This window comes from Centrocercus urophasianus, unplaced genomic scaffold, assembly GCF_019232065.1.
Source record: "Centrocercus urophasianus isolate 14NV4802_14NV808 unplaced genomic scaffold, USGS_Curo_1.0 seq_10, whole genome shotgun sequence".
In the NCBI taxonomy this organism is placed as follows: Eukaryota; Metazoa; Chordata; class Aves; order Galliformes; family Phasianidae; genus Centrocercus; species Centrocercus urophasianus.
The window spans coordinates 29695063-29716917 of NW_024884142.1; the positions used below are offsets into that span (position 1 = coordinate 29695063).

Below are 21855 nucleotides of genomic sequence, written 5' to 3' on the forward strand. Positions count from 1 at the left end.
AAATACCGGAGAGAAAAACTGAAGCAATCATTAGTCTCAAATGAGTTTGATGCTGCAAAGCATTTCGTATAAATAGGAATGTAAAATTTGTTCATGAAGTATTTGCATTGGTAAGGTATACAATTCTCTTCCACTCATTTCCTTTGTTTCATTTATGTTTTTCTATTTCTTCCTCCAGCTCTTCCCTCCTTCTCTCTATGTTATTCTCATTCTTGTCTCATACTCACTTCACTCCTTGTATTCTCCTTCCTCAATCCACTCCTCCCTCCAACCTGCTCCAGTATTTCTTATTAATCTCCCCCCACAAATATCCTAAATATACTTCTTGCCCTAAAAAAAAAACCACAAAAAGAAAAAGAAAAAAAATGTACACACCGTTATTTCCTAAAATGAAATTCAAAAAGTACAGAAAACTTCTGGTATGTGCCACTCCACATACTGCAGTGAAGCAAATGACACAGCTTCCTGTTAAGGCTTTTGAACAACCCTCAAAAATTCAGAGCAGCCATGCAGTCCTCTCCCTTCCCTATAGCAGATGCTCACTGTCTCCTTTTACACTTACACAAGCTGCTTGCTTTCCTCTCATTAAGGCAAAAGTATTTTGCTTGTATCCTTCCAGCCAAGTGCAAACTCACTCTTACTCTTCTTCCAGGTCTCCTGTTCCTGCTTTCAAACTCACTTCAGTACTCTCTGATTTTGTGGTAGGGAGTTTACCTCTTCGTTCCTCCATTATCATGTTCTCCCATCCTTATTCATGTACAGTACTTTTGAGTGCTTTCCTTACACACAAAGAATCAAATGTCCCTTATGGTACAAGGCAATTAGTAAATTTACTAATTTTAGAAGACATGGTCAGGAATTTAAGCCATTCATCTGGAATCCAGAATCACAAACTGATTTGAAGAGACAAAAGTAGGATTTCTGGCCTATACTGGTTTTAAAAGTTAGATGGAAAAATTACCAGCTAAACCATCTATGATTCTCGTACATTTTCTAAAGATACTTAACAAAACGTGTCTATCCTGAGTAATCGTTTATGCAGTGCCAATGTTATAAAATTACTTGAATGCTGTGGCACAGAGTTTTGCATGACAAAATTAGAAAGCCAAGTGTACGCATGCTATATGCATAAGCTGTTTAACATTGCCAGAGAAGAAAAGGCTGCACTTGAATGTATATTTTGTCAGATGCCTCTTGACTGGTTAGTATACAGAAGGTGCCTGGGTTATTCTCCTTAATCATATGACAAACTATAACTGGATTTTACTTTTTCCTTTAAACATACGGCTATTTAAGCTTTTTGTACTTGTAAGGAATTTTATTTCTCATATACAAATAAGAAAAAAAACACCTACATGGAGATGTTGGTGCCTATTATCCATATTATACTGCATATCAAATGAAAGAAAGGGATACTCCACATGGCTATCTGATTGTGGTTTATCACCTCTGAAAATCCATTTGCCAATGGAACTTGCTGATGTATTATTTTCAGTTTTTATTTTTGTAAACTAATAACAAAATAGCACCTTAAATGAAAGTAAGTTTATTTACACCTATTGGAAAACATTTAGGAAGAAGAGCAAATTCCACTTCTTCAAACATGTAATCATCAACCGATGAAAAAATAAACTTTATGACTTCACTATCACAATCAGTTCATGGATAAAAAGTGACCAAGGCAGAACCCATTATAAAAAAAAACAAACAACCCAATGGTGGCAGATGTAGTACTCATGCTTCTAAAATAGCCCTGCCCCAAAGCAGCTGACTCATGGTAACACGCCTGCCCAGTGCCCTCCCCTCTGCGGGAAGCAGCTGCTTTGCCATGTACTCAGCAGCAGGCCAGCAGCAGTGTGGACAATGTCAGTGCTCTCTTCCCACGGATGGACGTGCCCAGGGAAGGCTGGAGGAGCTGGGTATGTGCAGAAGTGCTGAGGAACGTACCAGGGTGGGATTTAGACAGCGGTGCCACTCTGGGGAGCTTGGACGTGTAACTGGAAGGGGAAAAGTGTTAAGAGGATAGGATTGAAAGCCATGTACTGAAGGAGTAAGGAAAGGAATGTGGTGAGAAACATAATGTGAGGGCACATTATGCTGTCCTAAAAACAGAGCAAGATGCTTTTGAGAAACTGCTTTAAGGATACAGATAAATATAGTTAGTTTACTGGGCAGCTGGTTCCATCTCTGTCACGTAATGATTAAGCTCTATTTTAATAGAGCTGGGTACATATTCTTTTTTCCTGGCACCGTGATTCTTACCAGGAAGGTGTTCTGACTATTTGAAACCTTTTATTATGCAGCCCAGACATCTGCATAGTTACACCCTTTGCCTTAGTGCCGGTACTGCGCCTTTTAGCTTGAGCAATTCTCTTTTCCTAGTCTTTAGCTGCAAATTCATCTACGGAAAATAATTACTCATTTCTCAGCTTTCACTCTGAGAACTAAAAAAACCATGCTCTTCCACTTTCTTCTTCACACTCTACATACCATTCTAGTAGCTTTTCTTGTTACTATTTCAGAGTGTACTTATGATTAGCTCAACATACTTTTTCGGCTGCCCAGAATACCATGTTGATTTCCTGATCAAACCTCAACAATGGCCTGTAAATTAGCTTTTTTTTTTAATTATTTTTTTTCTAATCTATCCTGGAAATATTCTTTTCAAAATGAACCCTAAAGACTGGTATCTATCACTTATAAATAGACATATGTATATATATATGTATGTATATATGTATGTATTTTAACAACTACTTCAGATTAGCTGCTTAGACTGCCTAGGATTAATCTTTATGCATCTGCTATGGTGCCTTGCAGTCCACTAATGAGTTCTCTTCATAATTAAAAGAAATTGTTGCTACTGGTTCCTCAGTGTATGACGTTAAATTTTACTCTATTTCTTATCCACCAATCACCCTCCATCACACCACAATTCATCCTATGTGATACTTGAATCCTTCTTTATATTGTCACACCTGATAACACTTCATCACTCACTTGAGGCTTAAAAAATGACTTAAGAGTAAACTCTTGCTTGCTTCAAACCTGTATTTCATTTGAAATGAAGTCCTATATTTCATTTCTACAGGTTGCTATTTCTCTTTTATTTGTCCCAAATTTACCTTAGAATTCCAGTCTTGTCAAGTTCAATTAAAATAGTTCAGGTGAAGGGTATCTAACTGACTTCCTTTGCCTAAGTATGCAAAACCTCAAAAAGGTATCTGATGTGTTTGGCACAATCTACTTTGGGAAAGCGACATGATATATTATTTCACTGACCTTTTAATTATTCTTCTCTAAAAGATTCAAAGGTTTTTTTTGAAGCAGACAGACAGTACGTGCAGACAACAGGTGCCTAGTTAACTTTTAGAGCAAACTTGTTGGGCTTCCATCACTTGTTGACATCGTAAAACTTGGCAGATTTCAGAATGTAGCTTCACTTCCTCTTTCCTTGCTCTTTCAAGATTTCCTTTGCATCACAGAAGGCCAGGAGTGTTTGAAAACTACAGTGGAATACCAGTAAATATTCTGTCTGATCTGCTAGTCTCTGTGCCAAATAGGTTTTATTTTCATCAACTGTGCAATTTTCCTCTGGAAGCTACATTTTGACATAGTGTATTTTTATAAGTACACTTCAATAAAGGTATTTAAAGTTTTTGAACAGAACTGTATCTTCTGTTTTCAACTTTAAAATACAACAATCCTCAAGATCTACAAGGAATCTTCCTCAAATGACACATATTTCGAGTCAAGGTCCAGAGTTTTTAATGGGTCTTTTGATTAGCAACATATACTATTACTTGCATCTCCTAACAAATAATTTTGAGGTGATTGGTATACTAATCATGGTGTACCTATCACAGTTTGGGATTGATTAAATTTATTTTTAGTCTTTGAGAAGTATGAAAGGAAATAGGAGGGAAGATGGGAAAGAAAGATATATTATTTCCTACTGAATATAAATATGAAATAGAGGAGTCTCAACAGAAAATAGCTGCTAAGGTCCTGAATATGCTGATTCTCTTCCTGTCAGAAGCCTGTCCTAATAATTTTAGTTTGTCTTAAGTTAAACACAACAGAAATACTAACGCAAATACATTTTAGATCTAGAAAACTGTAGTCAAATATAAAAACTACAGATTAAGCTTTAATCTTGTTTAATCACAAGCATTACACAGATTTGAAGTTCTGTACATAGTGTATTTAAGTCTTTTGTTCTACTAATATTTGATTAGATTAGAAATGGATGCTTAAACACTGCACAGATCAGGGCACTGTAATTATCTAAATGAGAATTTTTCAACTGAGGTTCATTTTTGCCAAATGAAGTACTGTAATAAAATAATACCTGCCTTATAATGAGAATCTAACACCAAGATCATAAAAGGAAATAGCCCATAATTACTAAAAGTAGGTTAGACCAAGAAGATCACATCCTTTACTGATAAAAGTTAGTACTGAAAGATCATGCTCCTTTTTACTGAAACACTTAAAAAAAAATGCATTGGGATATTTCTAGGTCTGTTCTAGTGCAGCTGGAGCAAGAAGTATTTTTTAGCAGTCTGATCATTATTCCAGCATCTTAACCAATTGACCCGTTCACATGGTCTGCGATACCTGGTATGATGATCTCAGGGACATCCAGAATGTTGCCAAATGAAGCAGTTTTACGATGGCCTCGTTTAGGCTTGGAATAGGCTGAAAAAATACACACATACAATACACATGCAAAACACTAAAAAGGCAATAGCAAAATTATTAAATTTGTCATATCGCATTTTTCATAAAATTTGTTAAACTGTAGTTCATGCAAAAATATTTCATGCAGAATAAACTGCATTGCCTTTCACTCATGCTTACACATAGTAAAGCAACTGTTAAAAAGCAAAAATGCAGAACTAGCCGTCAATACAACGCTGTGTAATTAGTTTTAGTTAGCAACACAAAAGTCAAACACAGAAAGCAGCACGGCAACAAAGAAGGGAAAACCAAATGTAATTATCCAAACAGAGAATAAAATAAATCGCTTCAGATCACCTGTATGTTCAGAGTAAATTCTTGATTGCCTGAACTTATATAACACTTCCTCTTTAGTGCTGGGCACAAACTATTTTATGAACAAGATTGAAAGTTGGATACTTTTTTCTTTGAATCATCTCCTGTTAAAGCAAAGGTAATCTGTCCCTGAAAAGTGCTTACTCTTACTACATTAGACAATTGTTTCTGCTTTCCATTATTTTGCCCTACTAGGGAAGATGTTTCTTGTTTTAAAAAGTGGCTGTCACCACTAATGTCTTCATCCTGAAGGATATTCAAGAAGCATTATATATTTTGCAATAAAAACTTTTTAAAACTTTTTTATTTTGCCACTTGTGTAGTTACCCATTTAGAGAAAAAAAAATAGTTCCCATTTAGAGAAAAGCCCAAATACAGCTCCCAAAGATAGAACACTGCAGCAAATTTGTCTTAATGTGAAATGGAGGCGTGTATTATGCAATTTACACTTAACACTTAAATCTAGTAGTAGGCGGAACAAGAAGATTAAATATTCTTGACTTTATTTATGCTAACAGCCTGATTCTCATCCAGCCACAATTCTATTTCAGTTTACAGCATATTATTTCTGTCACAAATTCAACAGCATTAAAAAACAAAGCAAAAACAACAGTGTTGTTTCAGCTCTTATTGAAAAATGTGTGGCCAGATGGGTTTGACCTGATTTCTAGTGGTCAGTTAATTCCTGAAATAACTAAAAAAAAGAAAACAAACAAACAAAAAAACCCAACAACCCACACACAAAAAACACCAAATCAAACCAAAACACAAAACTCCAGAATATTCAACATATTCTTTTGCATCAATAAAAAGAAACCCTCCAGTCATAATAAACAAACAAAAAATCCTTACAATATGCTGAAATAACAATTACTATTCAAAACAGTGTACTTATGGAAGACAAACCAGGAAAATTAAAAACTCGCACAAAGGAAGTCTACAGTTATCTCCACTAATGTCAAAACCTTACATTGACTTTAGAGGGTCAGTGAGTCCTGATGTTTTAAAGTAAAAACAAGTTATTATTATCAGGTAAGTACATAGTTGCCTTCCATGTTAGGAAACCTTTAGAAATACTCAGGGTGAAGTGCTACACAATCAATCAGTCAAAGATTGACGATACAGAAGACAAAATTTTGGTGTAAGGCTTTAAGATAAGTACATAAAAGTAAAAGCGTTTAGGGCAAGATAATATTATCCCACAAATATCTTCAGTATTTAGCAAAACAAGATCCTAAAAAAATCATCATACAACAAAAATAAAGTAGTCATGGTTGAAAAGAGTCAGAATATGATGCTTATTTCCTTACTTCTTACAGTTTCCTGGGTTACCCTAATTATCAGATTTGTGCAGAAATAACTGCATCAATTAAATAACCCTGAACAAACCAAAGTAATTTTGTCTGCTAATTAAATCTATAGCTACATACCATTAAAAAAAGTTTCAGATGTCAAACTTAATAATTGATGTTTGCATAGATCAACAAACAATATCTTTGATGAAGAAAAGAGACAAGAAAGTGTTTGCCAAGTATAAACATTTTTATTAAATTGATCTTCTGGGAAGATTGAAGATTGTTTTCACCATAAAATTATTTATGCTTATGAATAATTTCCAATCCACTCACGGACTCAGTATTTAAACATAACAGTTTATGGCTACCTGAAGCAAAGCACCTGAAGCTAGTTTACTTTTTAAACAAAAGATATTATGCTGTATTCGTCTGATGAATAAAATATGCTTATGTTTCTGAAATATGACAAAATTGAGTTTAAAACTTATTTGGGAACATGCTGACCGTTAAAACCAACTATTCACTTTTATATATTTGAGGAATAACTGCAAATAAAATGCTATTTTAAAGATAATTAAGATAAGTACAAAGATAAAGCTTGTGCATCTGGAACAGGACTGATATTTAGAAGTCTCAGCATGATTTTAGAAAGGTGAAAGTCTAATTGAACAGAAGTAATCTCTCTGTGACCTTAAAAGTACCTAATTAAAGTACCTGCCTTGCAGCTGAATGTACAATATTCCACCTCAGCTAATAAAGGATGAGAAAGATTACATGAAAAGTTAAAATATTTTCCCATGGCTAATTTTATTAACCTGCCGTAAGACTTCATTTTTTTCTCTCTTCTCTTATTTATTTATTTTTTAAAATAATCTTCCCTCCTACCAGTTCCTTACTCTACCCCACAAACATAATTTTACCTGTGGTAGAAGGTATTCTTGCTTCCATTTCGGACATGTCAGCACTCATCCTTTTGGCTTCTCCTGAAACAAGGGCTGACTGAGGTCGCCCACGAACATCTGACAAGCTCTCCACACTGCTTCCACGAGACGGTGGTAAACTCAAACGGCCAGGATCACCCTGATTCAAGGGTTAGAATTTTAAAAAGAAGGGAATCAGATCTGCAGAAAGTTCCCTATAATATACTCAGTATGTGGAACAAAATATATTTCTACAGAAGATTTAAAAATTAGGCAAATTTTTAAAATGGTAAAAATTTAAACTACTATTGGCACTTAAGAGCCAAATATCTTGTAACCTGCAAAGAATTAAGTTTACTCTAATTCAAATTGTTTAGAATTAGGTCAATACTGTCAGAAGAGAATATTTGTACTTTTCCATCCCACTTGAAATAAAACAGTGTTTTCAAAAGTCACATAAATGTATAATCCTTTCATGTTATACTAAACTTGTAGCTCTAAATTAAGGTAATGATATTTGAATTCAATTTTTTTAAACCTACTGAATCCCCCTAAATCAAATGAACTCTTTTTTGATTTCACTGAAGGTAACTTTTAATAGCCTTCCAATTTATCTTTTTGGAATCATTCGGTGCTTTTCCATCCACTTTCATGCTCCTTTCTTATAAGTAACTGAAACCAATTTTCTTCTATTTTTTAAAGAAAAGACACTAATGTTTCTTGTAGTTGCAGGCACGCTTTTGCCCATTTCATCCTTTTCATTATTATGATTCAAAATTACAGGCATTTACTTACCGGCTGCTTGGCCGCATTTTTCATTTGCTGTGCCAATTTTGATTCTAAACGTTTAATAGTGTCATTGGTAGAAGCTCCTTGGAAGTCATTTGGTTCCATGTTTGCATCGCTTTTGTTACTTGTATTTGTAGAAGTGATGTCCATAAATGAACCTGGAAATTCAAAGGAAAAACAAATTTTCATTAAAAACCCTAAAGTGTATTTCTTCTCCTTCTCAGAAGCTTTACTTTGCTTTAAGGTAACTTTTAATGAAAGGAAAGCTGCCAAACTGGAACAGATTCCTCTTTATAAAATGTGAAGAGGAGTGGGTGGAAGACGGAATATACGACTAACTACCACAATGACATTTGAAGTCATTCTTTAGTTTGCTCTGAAACTGCTGGAGTAGTTGGTAAATTAACAATACAACTGGCAATATAATTCACAATTAATGATAAGGTCCATCCTTTATTACAGAGGAGAACAAATACCTGAAAAAATAGAAATCAGTATATATTCATAGTTGAAAGGTATAAATCTTATCTTATAATCATGTGCTGAGAAGTGGAGACACCTTGTAAGGTTAGTAAAAATATAATTTGCAGGTCATTAAGCAGCCAAGTAGCGAAAGAAACGTCATTCAAAGTAAAATAAATTTGGAGGTAGAAAAAAACAAATCAGATAGCAGAAGGTGAAGACAATTTCTACTGAAGTGGGAAAACTTGTCTGTAAAATCAGAGGACAGAACAATCTTTATTTGCTATTAGTAAAATTTTTTCAGTAGGGGAAACACTACCTGAAAGCCTAGCTTACATTTTGTTCTACTCCCCTTTCTAGTGTTTTCCTTGTGCTTCATTTAAATTATTGTACTTACTGCAGTTTAACATAGAACTACTGCAAGTTTAAACTGTGGAGATGTGTATGCCCATTTTTCATTAAAGACATAATTCAGCAAAACTATTTGTCTAAGAACAATAAATATGTTGTGGTATGAGGTCTTAACAAAAATTGGATTCCTGCCAATACATAAGTTTGTGAAAGATTATCTTTTCAAATTTGAGTTCAAAACAAATATGAAACTGTATTTTATAACCCTTGTGTATCACTTCATGTTTCCATTGTATTCTCTTATTTATAGAAGAGTACCTGTACTAGTGGCAGAATTGCTTTGCCCTTCATCTGAATACTGGCAAGGATACTGCAGAGGTTCATCAGCTCCTGGAAAGTACTGTGAAAAAAAGCGGTGTTTTAATAGTAATAAAAAGTAATTGCTTTAAAATAGTATGAATAGTGCTTTAAATAAATAAAATAATTCATACATATAATAAATTCTATATCATACATAAGACTTTATTTAGAAAAAGAAGTCAGATTATTTTAAATAATACATTAAAATATGACTCCTTTTATTAATTTCTCCATGTTTGTTATAAATGAAACATTCTACTCCTCCCAAAAAGAAAGAAATTACTCCCCTTCTTTACAGCAATAACTTGATACATACATATTTTTTTCTCAAGTAAAAAGAGGAGAGAGGAACACATTAGTCTATCTTTAAAGTGTGACAAAAGGCATACCTACTGTAATTCAATTTCTCAACTAAATAAGTAAAGAAATGATTAAAAAACTAAAATAAATTTAATACCCGCATCAAGTGTGTCATTATCTTAACAATTTCCTCCATGGAAGGTCGTTGTGAGGGATCCTTGGACCAACAACGGGTCATTAAACTCTCAATTGGTTTAGGTAAGTTTTTGATCAGTGGCGGTCGAGTACCTAAAATTGAAATTAGAAGAAAATTTAAGCAAACTTTAAGAAGACTGACAGTGACTGATCTCTTACTGATATTTTGCTAAACAGGTATAGGAAAACATGTAGTCTGAAAAAGCTGGCCCATACTTCATTTTCTCTTTTAAGCAAACAATGTTCCTTTGCACTACAAATGAGTTACAGGTACATTAAAAAAAATAAAAAAATAGAAGAAATAAAATGAATTTTTTCCTTCAGAAGTCATTTGCATAAATTCAGTGACTGACAAAATACAATGTACCACAATGGTACTTAAAATGGCTAATGATTATGTTATAGCTTTCTGAAGAACAAAGCCCTATGCTGGGAAGTGCCAGAAGCCTTTGATATCTACTGTTGAAGTCACACACAAAAATGTATTTTTGAAGTTGCTTTTGTTCCTCCTGAAAGACGACTAATCGCTAAAAGTATCAATTCTGGATGGCTTTTTCATGGACTCTAGGTATTTTCAATTATGTACTTTACTTCAACTGTAGTATAACCTCATTTGATTTTGTTCCATTTTCTACTCATTTTATTATTTTAACAACAAATACAGTTAATAGACATCCAGTTGTGCTTAATACATGAGAAGTAGAGACGTTTTGCAAAGAAAGCAGTGAGTACTTAAAAACATATTAGCTGTAACTTATGTAAATAATACATAAATTGTATTATGTATACGTATTAAATTGTAATTTATGTAAATAATACATAAATTAAGACAGTTTAGAGAAGTGAACCAAAAAACACTTTAAAAATCAAAGCGGACTTTTTCTTCCCCTATGAGCTTTTTCTGCAACTTAGCAAGGCCTTCTGACTTATTACATTCACATTTATAGCTATTGCTTTTATTAAGTCTCCCATCAGTCCTGACTCAATGACTTGCACCCTTGAAAAACTGAAATGGAGAACTTCTCTTTTCACTCAAAAATGCTGTTTGCAATCATCTTTCCTTGTGTATTACTGACTGTAACACTCATCCATCCTATCAATGCCTGCCATCTTTACATACTTGATCAAACAAGATTCCTATTCTCACCTTGAGCTCCTATCATTCAGTACTGAAACTACGATTCTCAGGCACAGTGCCAGCCATCATTGCTTGCTTGTTAATTAGATCATCCAAACAAGTTCATTCTTTCTTTGATGGTGTTTTTCACAAATGGTAGAAACTTTTTGCAGACATTCACTGGAAGTACTCTGTTAAAGCAGTTATACTACTACAATTAAGATACTACAGTCTATTATTTTGACTGATACTGTACCATTGCTTCATCTGTCTTAATATAATCATTTTTCTTGTTCATTATCCTAAAGTGCTTGGGACATGGCTCTGTTCTGTGTTGTACCTAGCACAGTAAAGTCCTGCTCCATGTCTGCAGGACCCTAGATAAAACAATTTAAACAGCAGAATAAAAAAAATCAACAGATAAAAAACAAAGTAACATTTTTAATGCCCTATGCTCCTGCAGAGTTTGACATTTTCTACATTTTAAAATGTAGGTTAAATTACTTGAACTTATGCATTCATGGTGTAAATGCCCATTTTTTTAAAAGATAAAGGGGCTATTTTTTTTAAAGTACACAACTCAGACCACTGTCAAATCTTCTAAAATGGGGAGCTGTAATAAATGTACAGCTTTTCTCCCTTGTTTATTTATACAATGGTTATATGCAGCAGGAAATGCAAACAATGTAGCAGTCAAATAAAACAAAAACCACACTAACACAGAAGTGTTAGTGTCTTATTATTTATTCTTTATGACACAAGTCCTTATTAAATGAAGAACAGAACCAAAACAACTAATAATTTAAAAATGTATGCTTCAGAATGTTCAGCAAATTTATAGGTGAAATATACAACTTAAAATGCAGTTAAACATTTTCAACTCACCATTGTGAACTGCCCACATTATGCGGAAAGCTGGACCACCAATCTCATCAAAAGGTTTCCTACGGGTGATTACCTCCCAGAGAATAATACCCCAACTGAAAACATCACATTTTTCACTGTAATTGCTACCTAGAAGAAATCAGAAATATACTATTTCTTTTCTATGTAACTTTTCTATAACTCACTTTTAATAGGTACAGTTTCATATGAAAAATTGCTATTTATACTTCCTTTCATCTCATATTTGTTTTCTTTAAAAAATAAGGTTTTCTAAAGCTGTTTGATTCAAGCTAACTTAAGTCTGAAATCATGTGATAGTATGATCATTAAGAATGCCTCTCTCTGGAAATCAGTCCATTTCACTTGGAGTCATTCTGGAATGATAAACGGAGTCAGTTTGATTTTATATCAAATGCAGCTTATTACATTTCAAAGATCTTTTGAATTCAGGACTTAACCTTGCTTCATCTAAATATTCTTGTTGAGCTCGCTTTTTTCATATTAATCACAGTACGTTAGCCATCACTGTCATATCTCTTGCACTCAATTAATAGCAGGTCTTCAGCAGAATCATAAATATAAAACATCACCATCTTATTTCTACTCTGTTTATCTTTCTTATTGTTTTTTGTCATGCCATTACTTAAATCAAGTTCTCTAGTCACAGTTTAAATATTTCTAAGTCGAAGTTACAGGTGCAGAAGACATACAGGTGATAAATAATAACATTCAGAGACTACAAGAGGAAGACTGTATGTTCTGCTGCCCTAACTCATGCAAATACTGAAAGAAATGTGAATGATTAATAACACGATAATGATAGCATAACTATAAATAACAGATTTTTTAAACTAATATGTAATAAGAAAGTGTTACTGAGACGAGTCATTTCACAAGTAGGAATTAATGAAGCCTAGTTTTATGTTAACATTTATCTTATAACACCCAGTTGCAACAGGCTCCGCGTTTTGTATAAGCCATCCTCTTCTGGCCCCCAGTACCTCTGACAAACTGCAAGGAAAGCAGCATACCCTAAGACCAGTTCTTGCAGGTTGGACAGTCTGAAAGTCAAACTGAATAAACAGGATGCAGCCATGTACTGGAATCCTTTCTAAGCAAGGGCACTCATTTGAACTTCTTGCATCTATTGATTTTACGAAGCTTATAAGAATTTGGTATCTGTGAAACCCTTTATACTTGTATCAAAGTAACTGAATGCGGTCAACGAATTAAAAAAATTCTGAAGGTGAATAACAAAGTCAGCTTTCCCTTCAAAAGGCAGCTGTTAACGATGGCAGATTAAAAGGGAAGTAAAACAATCTTTCAGTCTATCCAGCGACAACATTTCTAGCTGCACATTCACCCCATCTTAGGCATTCCACTTTGAAGTGATTCCTCCCAACAATGGCAAGACAGGAGCCCAAAAAGAGCTTTAATGCTGCTGCGTGGAGCAAAGCACTAAAGAACTGCATCTCTCTCCCTTTTATCAAAACTACTGCATGGAAAGAAGTGACAATCTTAAGGCCTGTTGTCTCTGCCAGATCTGAAGATCTGAAGTGACTTTTCAGTGGACAAAGCTGCCTAAAAATGAAACTTGGTACCAAAGGGAGTGAAGACTCTATGGTGCACAGTGGCAGACAGACAGCTGTGATGGGAAAGTAGTGTTATACTCCTGTTTGAGCAAGGAAATTCTATTTTGAAGCTGAAAACTAGTGATAGTTCAAAGCCAGTATCTAACATAAGGAGGATATTCTACTGCTTCATTACTTAACAGACCTAGGTAGGATAGCAGATGCATCACTTTTCAATATCCAATTATCTCAAAGCATTTAAAAAATAATTTTGACAAAGGGAGCTCAGAGCTTATACTGATTTCTTCTTTTCCATTTTATTGTATCTAAATGATATTTTTTTTCATTTAGACAAGGGTCTAAATGCCATAATACTTAAAACTCAGAGAAAGTAATAATATTAGGAAAATTACATCAATGATCACTTTTTAAGTATGTCACCTATAAGAGATAGTTCTTAAGCCTTTTTAGTTCTCAACTAAAACTGAGTTCTAAAACAGTACCAAAATAATATTACTGCTTATCCCACTGTTAATTTCTGATGCAGTAGTAGATGCAAATAAGTTTAACAATTTTGACATAATTTCAATACTCTTTTAATATATTAATACTTTAATGACAGTCCCAAGAGTAATTTGATATACTGCATCGCAGAACTTATTGAAACCCTTGATCTTTCCTTTATACTGATTCTTGCATAAAAGACTTGTGGCATCATCACTAAAAGCTTTCAGAAAAAGGTCCATAAAGCCAACTGCAAAGTGAAAGCTTTTGCTGCCATCTAACAATAAATTTGCAATACAATATTTCTTTGTTCTGTGCTGCTGAATTTATGTAGCAGAGAAATTAAGCAAAACACTGTAAATCCCCACTACAGTGCTCTTATTTAAAAATCAGTTTTTATTTTTTTCACTCAAGCCCAAAAATTTTGCTTTAACACTGATAGTGCAATGGATAACTTCTAAAGGAGAAAGACATCTCTAATTTACACAGTTTCATTTAATAGTAAATAAAAGTTAAGAAAGGATGCACTCCTAGCTGAAGTTAAAGAAACAAAGTAGCTCCAATATAAAGTGACACGATGGAAAATGTTTAGGCACCAGAGTAAAACTGGGAATCATCCTTAGGTGATTCCCCAAAGTGACAAGCAGAAGAATGAGGTACCTTCAAAATAAAAGCTCCAAAGGTGGTGCCCAGGAGGAAACCCCTCGCAAGAATATTAACTGTGGACATGGCAAAACAGAACACTTGCTGTCCGAAGCAGGAAGATGACACCTCCAGACCTGTCTACTAATCACAATCAATGCTAAAATGTGTTTAATTTGCAATCTAATGACAACTGCATTATTTCTCTAGTAATAATAAAGCAATTATACCTATCTAATTATCAACTGTCATCAGCCTTTCCCAGCTCTGCTCAGAGAAATAGCTTGTTTTCTTACTTAACTAAATTAACTGTTAATAACAAGTTTCTCAGAATGCAGGGAAGAGGAAGTACATCAAACCTCTAGAGATGAAGAAAACTAAGAAAGAGAGACAAAGAAAACCAGACAAAAGTGAAATTACAAGAAAGTGGAGGTTTCAAAATGAAGGCAATTATGTTCAATTTAGTGACACTAACTCGCAAATTCTAAAGATAAAAGCTGATCAAAATTGGGAGTGAAAGTAATAACAGTATATTTAAATGTCAGGAGAATTTGAAATTACTTAAGAATCTCAGAAATAGCACAATACTTGTGAAATAGCCCTCTATTACTTAGTTTTATTTGGTTTTAAATAAGAAACAGCAGCTGTCTAAAGGTATCCCTTTAGAGGAAGGAAACCTTGGAAATGACACAAAGGTCCCACATCTTCCAGTAATTAATGGTATAACACTAACATGATATAGTCTGTTTGGTGCTGCTCTTTGAAACTTTGCACAATTATTTGGTAATATACAAACATGCAGGTTTTAAAATAAAAGTTAGGATTCTGCCAAGACACTTTCAATTGCTATCTCAAAATTTAATATGATGATTGAAACAGAAGTATAATTAAATGATGCTTTTATTTCCTATACAAATACATTCAAAGTTGCATCCCTAAAAAGAATGTACAATAACAACACCATAAATTATTGTTACCTTCAAAAACTTCAGGTGCCATCCAAGCAGCACTTCCCTTATTGTTGGTCATGTGTGTTTGAATATCACAGGCTGTACCAAAATCACAGATTTTTAAAACTGTCCCCCCAGCTACCAAGAGCAAACTGTCAAGGAAACAAAATAAATTAAAAAAATTCAAAACTGTAGGATGAAATAGCCTGGTGATAAAACAAGGAATTTTTTATCCTAACAATTATTCTAATATAAATGAGTATCTGGGGCTTTGTTTCTCTGTGCTTTAGTTTTGTAATCTAAGAAATAAGTAAGAACACTTGTATCTAATCTGAGCATACAAAATAGTTTTAAAATCAAATATATTCCATTATTTATTCATGCTTCTACACCATATATATTTCTTCCATGCTAGATTTAAATATTCTCAGGCATAGCATATACTGATAAAATTTAGTCTTTCAGATGGGAGAGAATGAAAAATAAGTGCTGCAAAAATTTTTGCCAAAAGAACGATGATTAAGACTCCCATTAATGTCAATCAGTGTAGTTATTTAAATCTTAATCAAAACTGGTGATACAAGAAAGAATTCAAGATTCAAAGTGTGACTTCACACTGTCATTTTATCTGGTAGAAGTGCTGGCACCCACCAAAAGTGGGTGATCCTGCAAATCTCTTTTTCCAGCAAACCGGTGGAACCAGATCTGAAGGTAGTATGGTTCTAAGATGAGTAAGATCAACAAACTGCCTGGACAGAATAGATATTCATTTTTATTTAACTGGAAAGAGATGAGAAATTTTGGCTATGGGTAGTGGAACAGACAAGAGGAGGCAGAATAAGATGATCATATCAGATTAAATATGACAATATCAAATTAAATACAACATTAAAACCAACCAACCCAATATTCTCTTATCAAATAACACTACCCGTCGTAAAATTGGGATGCTTTACATGCCTCTGATTAGGAGCCCTATCCTTAGGAAAATCCTCTCCTGTGAGAAAGGGCAATAGCAAGATGTTTTTCTGGTTTAACAGAAATATAGTGACTACAGATTGTTTCCTGTACCATGCACCATCGCTCTGTATCTGAAGCTTCAAACACACGGTTTTCATTTAAAATACAGTACCTCCAATAAATGTATTACCAATTAAAGGTGCAATAAACCTACTTTGGTGGTTTCAGGTCTCTGTGAATTAGGGCCTTTGGTTTCATACTGTGAAGATATGCCACTCCTTGGGAACACTGTAAACACCAACTCATCGCGTGTGCAGCAGTATAATGAGGCAGAGGTTCAGCACCATGCAGCACTGCAAAACAAAGGCACAAACTAAAAAGAACTTTATTGTATATTACAACAGATACAATGGAGTTAACAACATACCAGTCAGAAAGCTGTACAGAACCTACATACTTATCACTGCAACTAAAAGTGTCCTTTTGCAAATTGTTAAATTAATGGAAATGTCAAAATGGTATCTAAGTTTTAGTATGTTCTTCCTAATACTTTTATTAGAATTCTGCCAACCAGTGATTAACAATATGAAAGAAGTTACTTTTTTCAAGAAGAGATAAAGTCTGTGTTAAACAACTATAATGGGAATTTACATGTAAGTAAGAGCTTTTTCAGATGAAGTTTTCCACAGAAAAACCTTAAAATGACTTTTACAAATATTACCAAGCTGATATCAATAAACAAATTAATAGGCTTAAAAGTAATTTTTAGAAGCACACATCTTTCTCTTCAAAATTCGTTTGAGACATATATATGAAGTGACATTATATTTAAGACGTTTTTCCTAGCACCGGCACTTCAGCTCCAGGAAGACATATTAAAATGATACTCACCATTGTATAGAGAACCTCCTTCAGCATACTCCATAACAAGACACACCTTTGAGGAGAGGAGACAGAAAATATGGATGTTTTAAATGGAGGGACAGAAAACAGATTTTGTAAACCAAAAGTTCTTTGAGAGGATCTGCAATGTTCCACACCTAAGCTAATAGAAACATCTAACTGTGAGGTACACAGTAAGTCAGGCTTAATATAAATACAATTTAGCTTAACATTTAATTTGCACTGTAAGTTAGGAAATAAGGGAATGCACTTTCTCCCTTTCCTAGCTCATCTTGAAAATCGAACACTGTCTTCATACTGCAATTAATTTGCCTTCACTATTTCCTCAGAATGGCTTTCAATAGTTTTAAATACTATGTCAAAAGAATGTAATCAGTTCCAAGAAAAAAGTGATCCAGCGTTTTAACCAATTGTAAATTCCTCATTAGAATTAGTTAAGGATGTATTTTTCCTGTGACTGTACTTTCTCTTCTGCTTTCAGAATTTGTGAGACGGTTTGCAGCTGTGGCAAGAAGACAGCAAATCCTGAAAAGTGCATATACAAGAACAGGATCTGATTTCTAAGCTATGATTAATGTGTTGCTAATATATATAATTTCTGCTTTGCAATTTAATTTGCAATTAATGGGACTACACATCTGAATGACACTGCATATGTAATACGCTAGATGCCATTTTGACAAATTGAAATATAAACAGTGTTTAAAAATGTTTTTGGGGGGATTACCCTGAAAAAATTTATTTCTCCTAACAGAGGAAGAAAGCAACAACAGAAAACATATCTGAAAATATCAAACAACCTATACACCTCTATCTATATCTACACCAATAAGCCTTTTGCGGCTTAACCATACTAAATTTATATAAAGCACACTTTTTTGTATATAGATTACACATTTGTGGTTGATGCTTGCATATGGTAAGCTAGTTACCTTTTGTTGCACTGACAAAGATATAACTTACTGGGTTTAGACAGGCTCCATATAACTTGACAATATTGGGATGGTTTACTCGTGACAGTTGACGAAGCTGCAATACAAATCACACTTAATTTCAAACCATGGGAAAAAAAATGCTGTATAGTTCATACACAACAACAGCAACTGAAGTTTTATGTGTCTGCCTAAAAAAACCTCAATGGTGATTTGAGAAATTACAAGACTAGGGCCATTTTTTACATTTTAATTTATATAATTAGAACTGTATCTAATTTAAACTGAATTTAAAAGAAATTTTCAAGAAATGAAATGTAAAGTTTTCTTTTCTGGAGTAGTAAGAACATTCAAATCATAAGCACTGTGTAACTTCGGCTTTTTAAAGGTTTTGCAGTCTTGTATCCTTCCTTCAAGTCAGACTGCCTAATCCCGTAAGTAACCTGAATCATAATGGCTTTATAAGCAATAAAGCAAGCTACTCCTCTGTGAAAAAAAATGCCACAAGCCTATAAAATATACTACTGGGTTTGATATTAATGTGACACAGTTCCAAGAGCCTATTGCTGCTTGTTCTGATAGTTTTTAGAAACATGCCTACTACAGAGAGGAAACTATTTTGCACTACATTTTTCTTCACCTTTAGACAGAAGGAAAGGCAAAAGGAATTTTTTTTCTTTTCCATAGACTTCTAAGGCAGTTTATGCTTTTTGCTATTTGGTCTAGGGATCTAACGGTACTTTTTCTGCGTACTTTGGAAGTTCTAATAAAACTGGAATACTACATCTGATGTTTGCATGTGTAGGTCTTCTTGAATCCCAGTAATTATTAAAAATTTCTGGGGTTCTCAGATCTCCTTCTAACACAAAAATGCTAAGAGACTCATCCGATGTACTCAGTACTAAATTAGACTCAGATTAGAAACACTGAAAACTTATAATGGTAATAAACAGCATTTTTACATAGAGACCTGTAACAAATATGCTTCCTTTTGTCCTTAAATATGTTACATTTGTAGTTCAGTGTCTGAGAGATTTATTTTAATAAGTTTTGTCTTTCTTGAAAATTGTAGATTCTTACTAAGCAACATGACATTCTTTACATCTCATTTAAAATACTTAGAACTCAAATCTAGAAAATATTATACATTTTGGGAAGTTTATCAGTGTATCTGAGCTACTCAAAATCTTTCTAAGGAAATAAACATTGAATGGACAAGTGATTTGTCCTCAGTGGTTCCATGTATCAACAAATCTACACACAAAAATGACAGCATGATTCAAGCTGCTGAATGAAGATTCTAGCTCAAGTACCTGGAAGTAATCAGCTCCAGGATGCTAATGGGTATTTCAGCTGTCACTTGGTGTCACACTGGGACAGAATCCAAAAAGCAGTGTTTCCCCTGCCTCTCTTTTCTTCTTTCCTCCCAGTTTTTATGGGAGTGAGCTAAAGGAGGTGCAGTGCACTCTAACTGTCCTAACTAGCACTGTACTGGATACCATAGGCCACAGGAACTTTGTAAAACAGACATATCTTTTAATACTCAAATTTGACATGTAAAGAAAACAAGCTCTGCCAAAATCTGTGATTGCCAAAAAATTTACTGTACCTCTACAATGAAGGCTTTTCTTTCAGATTCACTTTCTATCTGTTTAATGGCTACATCCTTAGCTCGCCATTTTGCCTTGCAGACCACACCAAAGGCTCCTCTTCCAACAACCTAGAGCAAGATGATATGAAACGTTTCAGTTAAAACTTGATATGGTTTAATTTTCTGCTCTGATATTTCACAAATAGAACAGAAATTTAACTTATCTATCTTCTCTATTATGCTATACTAGCAATTAATAGAGAAATTCAAACCTCTCAAATTAAAATGCACATGCAAAAAAATATACAGAACTATCCTGAAGTCTGGATGAGATGCTCATTATGATCACAATTATCTTTCCACTTTCTCACAGGTGCCACAATAATGTGAGAAACATAAAATTTTGCTGTGAGTCCTGCAGGTAAGCATAGTGTCTGTATAATTATGCTTTCTCCATTGTTTTTCATGTCTGTTGGAATCACATTTCCTGAAGCTAATACAGAGCCAGACAGGAACAATAATCTCCAATGCAATTTCACAGAAGCTGCAGTAGCCACTTCACTATAACACTTCACTGTGTTATCTAAGAAGCCTTTCAAAATAGAAAACATTTGTGAAGCAGCTCATTATTTAGAGTGGTTTTTACAAACTCAGCATGAGAATTAAAGCAGGAGAGAGAGAAATGTACTTTCTCTGTGAGGTTTACTTTCAGTTATGGGTGAGTTATAAAATATTGGAAACTGAAATTTCACTTCTACTGCACTTTTTCAGGGGGAAAAGAGCAACACACAGGAACAAAACCAAAACATGCTTATGCAGTTCAAAACTGAAACAAGACCATCACCAACAGTGACTCTAGCTTCTACAGGAAAGCACAGACAAGTAGGTGTTTTATATATATGTGTGTGTGTGTGTGTACGCCTGAAAGAGGTGTAGAGGAAAAGGAGAAAATAAAGGTACAGAAAGACATAAAAGAAGCTAAGGGATAGGAGCTCCTCAAAAAGAGTGTGAGGTAAAGCAGGTGTGAAGGATGGGGAAAGAGGAAAGGTACAAGGGGCTAGATATGCTGGTATCAGATTTAGTAGTTGGCTATAGCCTTCCTGTGTCGTTGGTTTTAATGGCATTCTATGCATGTGCTTGTGCTACTAGTCCTTGATTTTAAGTAATTATATATGTATCTTTGTTATGCAATAAAGCAGACATGTAAAATCCAATGAATGCTTTTTTGGGGGGAGGGAGGAGGAGGGTTGGGTAAAGGAGAAGAAGAGTGGGCAGAGAAAATAGCAAGGGTGGAGTGGAAGCATTTAGAAATGTGATTATAATAACAGTGTATTATGGCAGAGTTTAATTTTACTGAAATGGGTAATGCACACCCACATGAATATTATTTTAGTTCGAAAAACAGACTTCCCAAAATTACATTTACTCTTCACTAAAGTCATATTTATTTATAACTTTATTTAAAAAAAAAAAAAAAAAAAAAAAAAAAAAAGTGAAAAGATGCTCTGGAAAAAAAAGAAGAGAATAAAGAGAATATTCAAAATTTTAAAATAGAATAAAAGGCAAAAAAGAGATGACAATTAAAAGACAGACAAAATGTTTAAACCAGAAAATCTGATACTGCATCCACATAAACATTACAGTGGTTCTTACAGGATTGTTAGTGAAGTCACTTAACAGTTGCTTAAGAATGTAAGAATGGCTTCTTACAAGTAAAACGTAGTTTGGAGGAGTTCAGTGAGTAACTGCACGTTCCCAATGCTTAAACAATGCAAAGCACCAGCTGCGTGAAAGCTCATCCTTTGAGGCAGTAACATTTTATGGTTTCACCTCAAAATATTGAGATGCCCCACCTGTACAGCACTAGCTTGGAATGCAAAGTAGATGTGGAAGCAGCATAGTGACCAGGAATGTACAAGTGCCAGACTGAACCTGCCAAGGCCCTATGTCACAATGGCCTGTGACTATCAGGAATGAAAACTATGCTCCGGTGAAGTTCAGCCTTCTAGATTTCACAATGTAGTGAAGCTGATTTCTCCTGAGAACAGGGCAACAGAGGCAGGGATAGCC

General features: G+C 34.2%; 1 protein-coding gene and 1 long non-coding RNA gene across 7 annotated transcripts in view; one reads left to right on the forward strand and one right to left on the reverse strand.

Annotated features, from left to right (window-relative positions):
* Window positions 1-21855, reverse strand: part of MAP3K7 (mitogen-activated protein kinase kinase kinase 7) — a 49413-nt gene that overhangs the window by 18467 nt on the left and 9091 nt on the right. For 3 of the 6 annotated variants that reach the window (XM_042840011.1, XM_042840001.1, XM_042840052.1), the window contains exons 2-12: window positions 19804-19914; window positions 18226-18291; window positions 17251-17296; window positions 16574-16712; window positions 15427-15551; window positions 11733-11861; window positions 9693-9823; window positions 9194-9275; window positions 8069-8220; window positions 7274-7433; window positions 4621-4701 (exon numbers count right to left, since the gene is read on the reverse strand). In XM_042840011.1, coding sequence (XP_042695945.1) covers window positions 4621-4701; window positions 7274-7433; window positions 8069-8220; window positions 9194-9275; window positions 9693-9823; window positions 11733-11861; window positions 15427-15551; window positions 16574-16712; window positions 17251-17296; window positions 18226-18291; window positions 19804-19914 — 1222 coding nt within the window. Of the gene's footprint in view, window positions 1-4620; window positions 4702-7273; window positions 7434-8068; window positions 8221-9193; window positions 9276-9692; window positions 9824-11732; window positions 11862-15426; window positions 15552-16573; window positions 16733-17250; window positions 17297-18225; window positions 18292-19803; window positions 19915-21855 lie in introns of those variants that run through there. The other 3 variants (XM_042840026.1, XM_042840018.1, XM_042840035.1) reach the window with 2 other exon arrangements.
* LOC122172047 lies at window positions 1834-20621 on the forward strand. The gene is made up of 3 exons (XR_006172168.1): window positions 1834-1919; window positions 20159-20206; window positions 20557-20621. It is a non-coding gene; the product is annotated as an uncharacterized LOC122172047 (long non-coding RNA).